Below are 14,500 nucleotides of genomic sequence, written 5' to 3'. Positions count from 1 at the left end.
AGCCAGGCGGCTGATGCGAATCCCGGCCTCGGTCGAGTTCTGGCGCACTATGGCTTGCGGCCGGGAGAGGCCCCGTTCGTCTCGGATTCCTTCTACTGGCTCTCGTTGGCTCTGTTAACGACGATGAGGCGTTGACGGCAACGGCACCTCAAACGGAGGCCGACGTGCAGTATCCGAAAGGGGAGCCGTGAGCGCTGTAGAGGAGACTTGTTCTGCAGTGGTAGTTAAGATGCGCAGGGATCATACAAGGCGAGGCGAAGAGTGAAGGGTGGAGCAGAATGACGAAGCCAAACCACCCTTGCTGTGGCTGTGGCTGGGTCGATGCAAGCACAAGATTGCCTTTAGGAAGGCAGATCCTTTTGGAAGCGAAAGCCTAATGCACAATTGCCAGTCATCGAAGGTTCCCCTTTGTGGCGGCCGCAGTGACATGGAACGATATCTTTCAGCATCATACGTTAACAACGGAGGCAGCATGACTGTACTACGTTCGAGAGAGAGTATAACGCTACGTGTACGGCTTAAGTTCTTCTCTTGGACTAGCTCAATATCGCGACTGCTAAGCCGGCCAACTGTGGCGGCTACCAAACAACATATTACATGGTCAGACACGGAACCGACTTCGCCTCCAAGTTCAGCTTAAGCCCCAATGACTCAACGGTGAGGCTTGCAACAAATGGTGGCTGGTTCGGAGAATTAGAATACAGAAATACCACCAATGCTATCAGCATAAGTCCATCGAGCCAGCACCGAACTGCATGGTTGGATGCAACGGCCCCGTCTTCTGCTATGAGCACCGCCAATGCCACATGATGTATGCTCGTCCTCTCGCACTCTGTCGCAGGTGCTAGAATGCTCTGAGCTGGCCCAATAACCGTCGATCAACGATCGACGGTTCGGCGTTGGGAGCAAAAGATCTGCAGGTGGAAAGAGGAAGCGAACAACGTGGAGTTTGACTCTCGCGGACAGACTTGTGGAGTATTGGTAATAACACAGATCTGTCTGAAACTCGCCGTGAACAAGACCGAACAATCACCGCACTCTGTTTCCTGGGCCGTTAGAACGCCTTGAACCCTTTCACGGCTATGCAATGGAACACGGTCATTCGCCATTGTTTTATGTCGCACACGGACGCTATGCAGTGGTTGAACTACAGTTCATAGTACGACTCTTTTCTGTGGCAGCTCTTGTCATGTTGTCTGCGGTCTCCATAGATGTTGCAATTATTCGCTACGTGTCTACAGTGATGCAGATGAGCCACCCGAATCCGTCAATTGAGCCGCTCACGATCGTCATGTACGTTATGACCTATCATTGACTAGAAGGCCCCGAAAAATGTCTACCATGCCTATCCCATTCACGTCCAACAGGTCCAACTTCTTGCAGGCAACAAGCGTGAGACTGGCCGGTCGGCGGGTTCCTTGGCTGGTGAAACTACAGCCATATCGCTCTACACCACATACACCTCGCTAGGTGATGCGGATTAAATGTGCTCCGCAACGACAAGACGGAGTCGGCAAGGGCCACTGTAGGAGTGTTTCACCTATGGACCCCTCAGACATTCCGACCAATCGGAGCCATATGCCAATGTTGATGACTGGAGATGCTGCCTATGTATTCCTCCATATCTCATCGTCTCGAAAAACTTCATCCACTGTCATACTCACTTAGAGTTGCGGACAATATGGACGACTTCGTCCTGCTCGAGAAGTCGGGCTCGTCAGAGAAACATCAACTCTTCCACGACGTGCACCGGTTGACCGCAGCAGGCACAGCTGACCATGACCTGCAGTACTTGGCCGCTCTACGCAAGGCTAACCCGGGCATGATTGTGACAGCAATTCCCATCAACAACATCCCGCTTCGCGCCTTTGCCGCAGCCGGATTTGCTTCTTGCGAGCTCGATACTGAGACCGACTCTTTCGCCAGCCGGCGAGGTTTCCAAGGTCCTATTAGGCGCCAGATCCACGGACACCTGGCTGAAAGTGTCCAATTTGCAAAGTACCATCTGAAGTGGGCGAGCGAAGACTTCATCTTCTACCTAGTTGACCAGGTCCAATATGTTGTTAAGGAGCGTCGGGATGAAGAACGTGCTCTGGGCCCCTCTAGGGTAACGGACGCTTTGATTCAGGCTGCTGGCGACTGGCTCCTCAGCGACCAAGAAGTCGTTTGGGTGTATGACCTGTTCTGGACGCGAAGCAAGCCACTCTACGACCAGGTCATGAAAGCCTCGTGGGACAAAGTGATCCTGGATGAGAAGATGAAGAAAGAGCTCACGGCTGCAGCAAACAAGTTCTTCTCTGCCGAGCAGACTTACAAAGATCTTGGAGTACCTTGGAAGCGTGGGCTGTGAGTGTCTAAATCCGTTAAATGTCGGCAGGTCCATAGTTAATTTCACTTGTTATAGCTTGTTCCACGGTCCGCCTGGCAACGGCAAGACAATATCGATCAAGGCGCTCATGCACACACTGCTCGACCGAGACGATCCGATACCAACACTGTACGTACGCAACGCTCCACGAACCTTCGATATCCACAACGTCTTCATGCAAGCACGGGCGCTATCGCCGTGCATGTTGATCCTGGAAGATGTTGAAACCATTGTGACTCCTCTAACTCGATCGTACTTCTTCAATGAGATGGTAGGTAAGCCACAATGCACACTGTCAGCTACAGCTGACGAGATGTAGGATGGCTTGGAGAACAACGATGGTATACTCATTGTGGCGTCCACAAACTTCCTGGACAGACTTGATCCAGGCTTGTCTAAACGGCCATCCCGGTTCGATCGCAAGTACCTTTTCCCGCAACCGAACGAGCATGAGCGCACGCTGTATTGCGAGTTCTGGCATCGCAAATTGCAAGACAATCCTCTTGTTGACTTCCCAGAAGCTCTTGTGGCTCCAATGGCGCATATCACAGCTGGCTTTTCGTTTGCTTTCTTACAGGAGTGCTTTGTGACGTCCTTACTGACGCTGGCGAGAGATGAGGACGAAGATGACGAGCACAGTCGGTTCTCTGATGACTTGGAGAAGTATGAACTCTGGAGGATCTTCAAGCAGCAAGCCGAGACCCTGCGGAAACAGATCGAGAGCGAAATAGAGGATCCAAGTTTCAAGTCTCTCGACGAGAATGGGGTGATGCCGGAGGCAACGAGCTTGAAGAGCGAGTCGAAGGAAACGCTACCGAGCGGTGCAGGTGCCGGAAACGACACGCTGTTACATCCGCCTCCGCCATCTAGCGCCGACGAGCTCTGGAAAGACATGGAGGCGGAACTTGCAGCCATCGTGCCCACCCTTACCTTCGGATCCTCCTCTCGGCAGCCGTATACTCTAACCGACATGCCTGAGCAGACAGGTACAGCACTACCAGACCTAAATCATCTCCATCCTACAAACGAAGTGCTACCGGAGCTAGCGTGGCAATACCGGAAACGCAGGTACATCAACAGCGCAGCGTACATGTACGGGCCCCCGGGCTAGACTGTTTGGCAAGCTTTGAATCTCGCCGCCGTTCCCAAGACCTTAAGACTTGCTGTCCTCTCTGAGCATCCCCACCCGCCTGTGTTCGTTTAGAAATTGTAAGCCTTGTAGACCTGCCCTGGAAGAGTCTATAGGACTTGCGCTAGACATCTAGACCGCACCCGCGTAGACTACCCACACGGAGTTGGTTACGTCTATCGGCATTGACCTTCGTGGTGCGGACTGATCCGCAAGGAAGAGTGCCGGAGCTGACAGTATTTCGTATTGCGTGTTCACGATCCAAGCGAATTCGGCTGCAATTTCTGGGCTTCCGGTGATAAGCATTGCACTCCTAGTAGCTGATATGGTGTTGTTGCTGCTCGACCTTCCATCTCGGGTTACTGCCCAGCTTTGCGGCAACTCGGCATTGCTGCAGCATCTACACCGCCCCTCATCCGCCCCGCGAGTTCGTACGAGGCAGAAGCGGCGAATGACTACCTTTGTCAGCAGAGTCCCGCTGGCCTCAATGTCTCTAGTAGAATGCACGGAACCGTTCGAGATGTGTAGTTCCGCTCCTGACAGCAACACACAGACCGCTGGCTGGGGTGAACGCGAGTAAGCACCTGCCAAGCAACGGATCTACCATCTACCGTGGGGTATGCATGGTCCCGATGCTTAAATATGGTAATCACGGTCCCGCAGTCACCCTTTTGTGGCTCCGGCATGCTTTTCGGTCGCCATGTCAAGCCTCGGATCCGAGGTGTGGAACGAATGAAACGCAGCAGCAGGCGACGGCCGGAATTTGTGGACGTTTAATGCCGACAGTAGTAGTCAACGCATCATGCACGTCCGCACGGTGAGATCTCTTTCCTTTGCCGCCTGAGTATCGCTATGTTGTAAATCTTCTCGTTCTTCGTTGTGTCGTTGTTGTAAGTGTGAATCTTGTGGTACGCTGTCGTAATGGCAGCGCCGGTCCCTGAACAGAACTGGTCGGCGAATACCAACACACGGCATCCGGAAGACCCCTCACACGCCGAGCCTGTTGCGGAGTTTCCGTTGGAAGTGGTCAGCTCAGAGTCGTCAGCCAACCAGGAGAAGATTGTGGATAAGGAGGCGGTCGAAGAGTATGAGTCGTCCGACTCCCAACATGATGTTGAGAAGGAGAAGGCGCACGTCAGAGCACCGCTCGAACGAGCAGAAAGTGCATGGACGGAAACGAGCGTTGCGACTTCAATAGCGGAGCCCGAAGCGCAACAACCAGCGCGAAAGCGAACATGGGGCGAACGACTGAATCCGCTGAAGCGGAAGATCCCACCACCTGTACCCAAGGAGCGGCAGCCAAACCGCGAGCATGAGGCGGGTGTTTTCAGCAAGATCTACTTCCAATGGATGGCGCCCCTCATGGATGTTGGCTACCAGCGGCCGCTGGAGTTGAACGACATCTGGCTGGTCAACCCTGACAGAAGCGTTGACAAGCTACAGCCGCTGTTGATGGAGAATTTCGAGAAGCGGAAGAAGGTTGGGAGCAAGAGCCCCTTAACGATGGCAATGTACGACACTTTCAAGACGGAGTTTCTCATTGGCGGCGCTTGTCAGCTAGTCGCAGCATGTTGTCAAGTGCTCTCCCCATTCACGATGAAATACGTGATCAGCTTCGCAGGAGAGGCATACTATGCGAAGACTTACGGCGCTCCGGCACCGTCGGTAGGCCGTGGTATCGGTCTTGTCATCGGCATTACCTGCATGCAGTTGATCCAGTCTCTGTGTACCAACCACTTCATCTACCGAGGTATGACCGTCGGAGGCCAAGCGCGTAGTACGCTTATTGCGATCATCTTCGAGAAGGCGATGAAACTCTCGGGCAGGGCAAAGTCCGGTGGAAAAGCAGTGGGCGCGAAGCCAGAGAAACCAGAGGGTCTAAAGCCTGGGAGCAAAGAAGAGAAGAAATGGATGAAGGAGAATTTAGGCAAGCAAAAGAAGGGTCCCAAGGGCAAGAAGGATGTCGAAGGCGACGGTGAAGGATGGAGTAACGGCCGCATTGTCAACCTTATGTCAACCGACACGTACCGCATCGACCAAGCGTCCGGCATGTTCCACATGGTCTGGACTGCGCCTATACAGGTTTTTCTCACGCTCGCGCTGCTCATCATCAACCTCACGTATAGCGCCCTGGCCGGTTTTGCTTTTATCTGCCTGTGTATGCCGTTGCTTGCAACCGCCATTCGGAGTCTCATGAAACGCCGCACGTTCATCAACAAAATCACGGATCAGCGCGTGTCTCTCACGCAGGAAATCATCTCGTCTGTACGCTTCGTCAAATACTTTGGCTGGGAAACGAGCTTTCTCGACAGACTGGCTGAGATTCGAACGCGCGAGATCAACAAGATCAGCTTCTTGTTGTCTATCCGCAACGGCATCATGGCGATCTCTATGACCATGCCTATCTTCGCGTCTATGCTCGCTTTCATCACCTACTCGCTATCGAACCATGTTTTGAACCCGGCGCCCATCTTCTCCTCCCTGGCCTTGTTTAATGCTATGCGCATTCCGCTGAACATGCTGCCCATGGTTATCGGCCAGGTGGTTGATGCCGGTGCATCCCTCCGCCGTATTCAGGAGTTCTTGAACGCGGAGGAGTTGCAGGATGATGCAAAATGGGATATGGAGAACAAGAGTGCCATCAGCATCCACAATGCGAGTTTCACTTGGGAGCGCACACCTTCGCAAAACACCGATCAGGCGCCTGGCAAGGACCCGAAGAGCATGAAGCAAGTCAAGCAGGAGAAGAAGCAGGCTAAGAAGGAAGCCAAAGCGGACAAGCTTAGGTCAAAGATGCTCGAGAAGGAGAAGCTGGAGGGATCGCCAGAGACGCCGTCTACGCCGACGAGTCCGGGCAGCCCAGTGACTCTGCCAAGCGACGATGTCGAGGAGGAGAAGCCTTTCTCAATCTCTGGGATTGATATTGACATTGGCAGACACGAACTTGTGGCCGTTATCGGGTCGGTCGGCTCAGGAAAAAGTTCGTTGCTCGGTGCGCTCGCAGGTGATATGAGAAAGACTGATGGCTCCATGACGCTTGGTGCGAGCCGTGCATTCTGCCCGCAGTACGCCTGGATCCAGAACGCGACGGTAAAGCAGAACATCATCTTCGGCCAAGAGTTCAACAAGCAGTGGTACAACGATGTTATCGATGCCTGCGCACTTCGTCCTGATCTTGAAATGCTACCCAGTGGTGACTTGACGGAGATCGGCGAGCGTGGTATCACAGTTTCTGGTGGTCAGAAGCAGCGTTTGAATATTGCTCGTGCGATCTACTTCAATGCCGACATCGTGCTCATGGACGATCCGCTATCTGCCGTCGACGCGCACGTCGGTCGCCACATTATGGACAACGCCATTTGTGGTCTATTGAAGGACAAGTGCAGAGTGCTCGCAACGCATCAGCTGCACGTACTGCATCGCGTCGATCGTATCATTTGGATGAAGGAAGGCGAAATCTTCAAGGTCGCCACGTTTGACGACCTGATGGCGCATGACGCCGAGTTCCAAAAGCTCATGGAGACGACCGCCGTCGAAGAGAAGAAGGAAGACCAGGATGAAGTGAACAAAGACGAGATCGAGGGGGAGAAGAAGACCGCTCAGAAGAAGAAGGGCAAGAAGCCAACTGGCGCGCTGATGCAGACCGAAGAACGTGCAGTCAAGGGTGTCGGCTGGGACGTCTACAAGGCGTACATCGAGGCGTCGGGCACCATCTGGAACTTGCCCTTGGTCCTGCTAATCCTTATCGTCTCCCAGGGCGCCAATATTGTCACCAGCTTATGGCTGTCGTACTGGACGTCCAACCGCTTCCATTTGGAGATGGGAGTCTACATCGGCATATACGCCGCTTTGGGCGTTGTGCAAGCAGCACTGCTCTTTATCTGGTCAGTCGCTCTTACTGTGCTCGGCACTCGAGCCAGCAGAGTCATGCTGCAGCGTGCCATGACGCGTGTACTGCGGGCGCCCATGTCTTTCTTCGACACGACGCCACTTGGACGTATCACGAACCGTTTCTCCAAGGACGTCGATACCATGGACAACGCGCTTACGGATGCCATGCGGATGTTCTTCATGACCATGGCCATGATTCTGTCGGTCTTCATCCTTATTATCGCCTACTACTACTACTTCCTCGTCGCGCTCGTGCCACTGACGCTCGCCTTCCTCTTCTCTGCCAGCTACTACCGCGCTTCTGCGCGCGAGATCAAGCGACACGAAGCCGTGTTGCGTAGTGTGGTGTTCTCCCGCTTCGGCGAAGCCGTCTCCGGTGTTTCCACCATCCGCGCGTATGGGTTGCAGAAGCAGTTCGCTCAGTCCGTCAACGAGGCGGTGGACGATATGGATGGTGCGTACTTTTTGACGTTCGCCAACCAACGCTGGCTTTCTACTCGCCTGGACGCCGTTGGCAATCTTTTGGTCTTCACGGTTGGCATCCTAGTCGTTACCTCCCGCTTTGCGATCAACCCTAGTACCGGCGGCTTGGTGCTATCCTACATTTTGACGATCGTGCAGATGATTCAGTTCACCGTCAGGCAGCTGGCTGAGGTGGAGAACAACATGAACTCGACTGAGCGCATCCACTACTATGGCACCAAGCTCGAGGAAGAGGCACCTCTGCACACGATCGACGTCCGACCGACGTGGCCAGAAAAGGGTGAGGTTGTCTTTGACAACGTGGAGATGCGGTATCGTGCAGGTCTGCCGCTCGTGTTGAAGGGCCTCAACATGCATGTCAAGGGTGGCGAGCGCATTGGTGTGGTCGGCCGCACAGGTGCTGGCAAGTCTTCGATCATGTCCACACTCTTCCGCATCACCGAGTTGTCTGGTGGCAGCATCACGATTGACGGCGTCGATATCGCAAAGATAGGTCTACACGATCTACGAGCGCGTCTGGCAATCATACCACAGGATCCAACACTGTTCCGTGGCACGATCAGAAGTAACCTGGATCCCTTTGACGAGCGAACAGACTTGGAGCTGTGGAACGCTCTCCGCCAGGCTGACTTGGTGGGCGCCGAGCAATCTATGGAGGACGAGGCAGGCCGTATACACCTCGACACGGTCGTTGAGGACGAAGGTCTCAACTTCTCGCTTGGGCAGCGGCAATTGCTCGCATTGGCTCGGGCACTTGTGAGAGGATCTCAGATCATTGTCTGCGACGAGGCCACTTCCTCTGTCGACTTCGAAACGGATCAAAAGATTCAGCGTACAATTGTGCGAGGATTCAGGGGCAAGACACTCCTTGTCATTGGTAAGCTCACTGGGCATGCGCTTGAATCCTCAAAATCTTACTAACAACAATCTAGCCCATCGTCTCAAGACCATCATTAGCTACGATCGCATCCTTGTCATGGACGCTGGCAATGTTGCGGAGCTTGACACACCGATCAACCTATATGATGCCAACGGTATCTTCAGATCGATGTGTCAGAAGTCCGGGATTCGCCGCGAAGACTTCTTTACTTCCACAGAAGCTCACTTTGCCGACGAGAGTCCTGTCTTAGAGCGCACGCAGAGTCGGCAGCTCGGTTATTAACCAGCATTTGCACATTTGCGTTTAGCATAGCACTGGTGTTTTCTCTCCGGACTAGATTGAGCATATGAATGCATATAGCATAGCATTAGCGGACAGAATGTGACCTATCTGACCGACAACAGTGCGATTCGAGCACATACCCGAAGCGCATCACATTATGCCACTAACGTCTCCTTTAGGTCATAGGCCAGCATCTCCGCTTCCAGCGTTTTCGCCTCCGGTTTCTCCAAATTCCTCAGCCACCGCAGCTCGAGTTCGCCGAAGACATCTGCGTGGTCCGAATGCTGGCGGAAGCCGACGCTCTCGAACAACGCTTTACTGGCTACGTTACTCTCATGTACTTTCACCCAGAGCCACTTCAGTTCTCCAGAAGCCGGATGCTGTAGCTCATCAGCGTACTCAGCGTAGATGGTGTCCCACTGGGTAAGAATGAAGTAAATGAATGCCTTCAGCGCGGCTCGTCCGTAACCTTGGCCCCGCAGCTCCGGACGAGCTATCATGAGGCTGACTTCGCCAGCTACGTCTTCGCTGTTGTCATGGGCAGAGGACGAAAGGAATAGGTTGACGTCCCCTATCATACGAAGCGGGGCGTCGTCGATGCCCGGTCTTACCGCGGGTCTCTGTGTCGTCCCGTGTGCAGTGTGATGGAGAGGCAAACAGATGATGAAGGTAAGCTTGTCTCGATCATCGTGCCACGTACGTTGCATTCCATATTCTTCGTCTAGCGTCAAGGGCTCAGAGGCTGTGATTTCTTGGAGTTCCGGGTCCTGCATCCATTCGTGGTAGGTTGAGACATGATGGACGCTGTAGGGGACTAGAAGACATTTTGGTGCTGATACGGCTTGATGCTCGTTCAACTTCATTGTAGTCGGTATGTCATTTGGGTCGATGAACAATGTACATAAGAACGACTGTGCATGCAGGTGAGGAAGAATGTGGGATGGTTCGAGATACTGAACGTAACTATTGAATACCTGGATCTTCTCGCCAGATTTTGAGTACCGTGCTAGGTTAGCTAGACAATCTCCATTTCATATTAAGCACATGTTCTAAGCTATCAAGTACAACATTGTAGGCAACAGTTGACCATAGAAGCGCCAAGGAATAATCATATTGAACAGCATACTGGAACTGAGTGGTAAATTGCCGCTATCGAGGTGGAGACTGGAGTGTTGGAGCAGAGCTACCGTGGGAACCTCGCAGATCAATAGAACCGCAGAGACCGGCCTTCTTACCCGGTAGTCATGAGTCGAGTGTAGTGCCGAGGATGGTCGCAGCCTGGCCTTGTGGACGGCTCCACGCGGGGAGGGATGGCTCCATATGGGGAGAAATGCTCTGAACTTCACACCGGAAGCGCAACTATTTCACACCGGGAGAGACAACTTCACACCGGGACAAACGGCTCCACACTGGAAGGGACGGCAACGATTTGACTATCAAAGCCATACGCATTTGCCGGATAGCGAGCAAGACCCGTGATCATGAAGACGTGCAACCAAGCCGACGGATACTCATGCGTGAGTGGTGAAATGATGGCAGCCACAGAGTCCCACCGCCGCCCCTTCTCCATCTTATGGGGTTCCTTTGATATGGAGATTGCAAGGAGAGAGCATATATAAGGAGAGCCCACGATAGCGTAGGACCATACCCAGAAGCTCGTGCAACAATTCCACGATACTGCGATAGTCATCCCAGACTCACAAACATGGCGTCTCATGAACAGACTCGCATGCATGAGCTTATTCGCGACAGCCCGCCCTGGTGGCAATCCAGCAAGCTAGTCCAATTGTACTTCCTCTTGCTGCCGGGTATGCCAACAGCTACCAATGTTAATTGCGCATTGTAAATGTCCCTGACACTCTACAAGCTCTTCTCACCTCAAGCGCCTGGGGTTTCGATATCAGCATGACGAACGGACTACAGAGCATTCCGGAATTTAGCAAACAGTTCGACAACCCAGAAGGTTCTCGCCTGGGCTTCTATGGCGCAAGCTCTTCGATAGGTGGACTCTGTGCTGTGTTGTGAGCGATCCTATGAGAGGAATTTGGTTGTGAGGCACGGATGCTAACCTGGACAATGATCGGTCTAGCATATGGCCTTTCTTCGTCGACATTACGGGTCGCCGGTTGCTGGTATTCATCGGCGCCCTTCTCGTTGTGGCAATGAGCATCATGGAGACTTTCTCTACCAGCTTCTATATGTTCGCTGCTGGCAAACTCCTCCTTGGGTTCGGCTCGTTGACATCTCAAATTGTGGCGCCGGTGCTGGTGGTTGAGTTGGCGCACCCAAAGCAAAGACAAGCCATTTCTTCACTTTACAACACCAGCTTGTACATTGGTTTGTGCCATCTAATTTTCGTGCAGCACTCATATTCATAACCTGACTCGTGACTCCCACAGGTCTGATCATTGGGGCTTGGATCGCTTACGGCACTGCTGGTCTCTCGTCTACGTGGGCGTGGAGAATTCCGGCCATACTCCAGACTGCGCTGCCTACCTACCAAGTGCTTACCATCTGGTTCTGTCCCGAATCGCCCCGATGGCTCGCCTCGAGGGGCCGCTTGCAAGCTGCGCAAGACATCTTGATTAAGTACCATGGTCAAGGGCGCGAAACCGATCTCGTCCAGTTCGAGATCAGGAAATCCTCGCGGGCATTAAGCCGACAAGTCTCAGATCAAGCTAAACCGGGAGGGCTTCCGCACCGTACTGTCTACGCGCGGCAACCTCCATCGCTTGTGGATGTGCGCCGTCACAGCCATTGCGTCGCAGTGCTGTGGTTCGCAACTCGTTGCCAACTACCTCCCGCAAATCCTTGATCAAGTCGGCTTCTCTTCCACGAAGGAGAAGACGTTGATGAACGGCTTGATCTTCATCGCCTCCTGGCTCTCCGCTATCGCGGCCGCCTTCACCATTCCGTATGTTCCTCGACGCAGCGTCTTTCTCAGCAGCACTGGTCTGATGCTTGTGCTGTTCACCATATGGACCGCCTTAGCTGCGGAGTATGTGAAGACCTCAAGCAAGAGCATCGGGATTGGTGTTGTGGCCATGGTCTTCCTGTTCAACATGACATACTGTGCTTGCTGGGTTCCACTAGTGATTGCTTACCCGCTGGAGATTGCAACAACGAAGCAGCGTGCCGTTTTCTTCTGCTGGGTATACATCTGCATCAACGCATCATCTACTGCTGTGAGCGAACCACCCCTTTCCGATCGACCTGCGCGGTCATTCTACACTCGGCTAACTTGGTCGTGCAGGTCACGTATATCAACCCTATTGGCTTGCAAGACATTTCGTGGCGGTACTATATCATCCAGACAATCTTCATTGCACTCGTGTTCATCGCGATCTACTTCACATTTGTGGAAACGCAAGGTCGGGACTCATTTTTAGACGTGTCTGAAGCAAATCGTCGGCTGACAGACTGTTCTGCAGGTTATACGCTAGAAGAAATCGCCGTGCTCTTCGATGGGCAAGAGTCATTTGATCGGGCAATGGTAGATGTAGCTGTGGGCGTTGGCAAGCAGATGGAACTTGATGATGGGCGTAAAGCAAGTGTTGTTGCTACCGAGACGGTTGAATCGAAGGATGCGTAGTGATCTGAACGCCATGGAAATGTTACAGTCGAGGCGTCAGTACCTGAGAGAACCAGTGTGCGCGAGGGGAACGCAATCTTCACTACTATATGCTGGAAGGTATCGTCTCACACGCAGAGCAAAGGTTGGAATATCTGAAGCGCGCAGACTCTGATAGGCTGCCAGAGTGCAACGGCCGGCAACCGAAGAATGGTGTCTCGAGCCTTGTATGGGTTTTCGCACAGACGGCCGACGAGCCGCAAGGCTTTCGAAGTGTTGTCAGGGCTGTATCTGAACTCTGTAGGCTGCGAGGTGCACCTTTCCTCATCGGTTATCTGCTGGTTGTCATGGTATACATGTTGGAAGTCCACTCTGCTGTGCGTGCATTCTCCCGAGTATGAACGACAGCAATGGAAACCTCTACGACCCTCTTAGCTTTGATAAGTTCAAAGGTAGACTGAGTTTAGGTGCTAGGTAGTATTCTCTAAGCTACTTTCATCTCTAGTACAACGGGAGGGAACTCTTTCTCCATACCTTCTTGACACAATACATATCTACCAACATAATGTGTTTATCACATCACTACGAGTACCTCTCTCTTATCGCATAAGACGTGAGCCATGCTAAGACCGGGGGGGTGCAGCGACTTCTGCGGCCAACCCTCGGTACAGTCTGCCCTGACGATTGCTGACAGCATGGATGGTTCGATACTTCCTTCAAGGGCTCGTAGGCTCGAGACACAGTACGTTCCCTTCCATATCATCTCTTCCACATGTCGGACATCCATAACAGCTCGGGAGAGCAATGATATCACGAGACAATCTTCGTATACTCGTGACCGGCGGAGGCGGCTTCCTTGGCCGGGCCATCGTACAAGCGTTATTGACCCAACATGAAACATGGCGCATCTCCGTCCTTGACCTAAAACCACCGGATCACGACATACTAACCCGACTAGAGCACTTCTTCCAAGTTGATGTTCGTTCCGCCGCCAGCGTCAACAACGCTTTCGTAGACTACATTCCGGACCTCGTCATCCATACCGCCGGCATCATCCCCGCCCGTCAGAAACGTTACAGCACCCGCAAGGAAGACTGGGAGCACGTCAGATCCATCAACGTCGACGGAACCCGCCACATCCTCGACGCCACCTTGGCCAGCGGCTGCAAACTCTTCGTCTACACCAGCAGCTGCACAGTCGTAATCGACGATCTAAACCATGACTACTACTATATGGACGAGACCGTCCCCATCGGCCTCGCAAACCTGCATTACGGCAAATCAAAAGGGATAGCGGAATCGTACGTCCTCGACCCTCGCCACGCCACAGAACGAGGACTTGTAGCCTGCGCGCTCCGCCCTGCCACCATCATCGGACCCGGCGACACGGCCGTGATGAGTCTAATCCATGACTTGATAGCCAAGGGCGAAACCTCCTTCATCGTCGGCAACGGCGACAACATCTACGATTTCATGTACATCGACAACGCCGTGCACGCGCACCTCCTCGCCGTCGAGAACCTGCTCACCACGCGCACAGCGGCAGGGGAAGCCTTCTTCATCTCCAATTGCGAGCCCGTGTATTTCTGGGATGTATTCGCGTATATCTGGGCGCAGTTCGGACATGTCCCGACGTTCCGGGTGCGGATCCCGATGGGCTTGGCGTGGGTCGCGGCGTTGGTGGCGGAGGCGGTGACGTGGGTGACGGGGAAGCCGAGTACGTTGGATACGGGGAGTGTGGCGGATGGGGTGCGGACGCATTTCTCGAATAATGAAAAGGCGAGGAGGGTGCTGGGGTATGAGCCCGTTGTTGGATTGACAGAAGGGGTGAAATTGGCTTGTGAGGTGAGCATCGAAACGTACGAGTTGTGAGCTCCGCTTGTATGTTGATGTGTC

General features: G+C 53.4%; 5 protein-coding genes across 5 annotated transcripts; 4 read left to right on the top strand and 1 right to left on the bottom strand.

Moving 5' to 3' along the window:
• The first annotated feature begins 1,613 nt into the window (after window positions 1–1,613).
• BAUCODRAFT_39496 (uncharacterized protein) lies at window positions 1,614–3,840 on the top strand. The gene is made up of 3 exons (XM_007683213.1): window positions 1,614–2,346; window positions 2,405–2,639; window positions 2,688–3,840. Exons 1-3 carry the CDS (start codon window positions 1,682–1,684, stop codon window positions 3,477–3,479), a joined length of 1,692 nt encoding a protein of 563 aa, XP_007681403.1. The 5' UTR covers window positions 1,614–1,681; the 3' UTR covers window positions 3,480–3,840.
• A 459-nt stretch (window positions 3,841–4,299) lies between these two features.
• BAUCODRAFT_39495 (uncharacterized protein) lies at window positions 4,300–9,254 on the top strand. Its single transcript, XM_007683212.1, has 2 exons — window positions 4,300–8,748; window positions 8,804–9,254. Exons 1-2 carry the CDS (start codon window positions 4,419–4,421, stop codon window positions 9,031–9,033), a joined length of 4,560 nt encoding a protein of 1,519 aa, XP_007681402.1. The 5' UTR covers window positions 4,300–4,418; the 3' UTR covers window positions 9,034–9,254.
• A 21-nt stretch (window positions 9,255–9,275) lies between these two features.
• BAUCODRAFT_41791 (uncharacterized protein) lies at window positions 9,276–9,896 on the bottom strand (the record flags this gene model as incomplete). The annotated part of the gene is made up of 1 exon (XM_007683252.1): window positions 9,276–9,896. A coding segment is annotated over one exon (621 nt), but the record flags the coding sequence as incomplete, so codon positions are not given.
• Window positions 9,897–10,738: 842 nt separating this feature from the next.
• On the top strand, window positions 10,739–12,625 carry BAUCODRAFT_80285 (uncharacterized protein; the record flags this gene model as incomplete). Its single annotated transcript, XM_007683328.1, is given in 6 exon segments — window positions 10,739–10,841; window positions 10,901–11,054; window positions 11,123–11,370; window positions 11,433–11,698; window positions 11,712–12,218; window positions 12,287–12,625. The coding sequence occupies 6 exon segments, from the start codon at window positions 10,739–10,741 to the stop codon at window positions 12,623–12,625; spliced, it is 1,617 nt and encodes a 538-aa protein (XP_007681518.1).
• Window positions 12,626–12,915: 290 nt separating this feature from the next.
• On the top strand, window positions 12,916–14,500 carry BAUCODRAFT_323543 (uncharacterized protein). The gene has a single exon (XM_007683512.1). It carries the CDS (start codon window positions 13,409–13,411, stop codon window positions 14,474–14,476), a length of 1,068 nt encoding a protein of 355 aa, XP_007681702.1. The 5' UTR covers window positions 12,916–13,408; the 3' UTR covers window positions 14,477–14,500.

Source organism: Baudoinia panamericana, assembly GCF_000338955.1.
Source record: "Baudoinia panamericana UAMH 10762 unplaced genomic scaffold BAUCOscaffold_15, whole genome shotgun sequence".
Classification (NCBI taxonomy): domain Eukaryota; kingdom Fungi; phylum Ascomycota; class Dothideomycetes; order Mycosphaerellales; family Teratosphaeriaceae; genus Baudoinia; species Baudoinia panamericana.
Note: the sequence above shows the minus strand (reverse complement) of the source record. Positions and strands in the feature narration are given on the sequence as shown.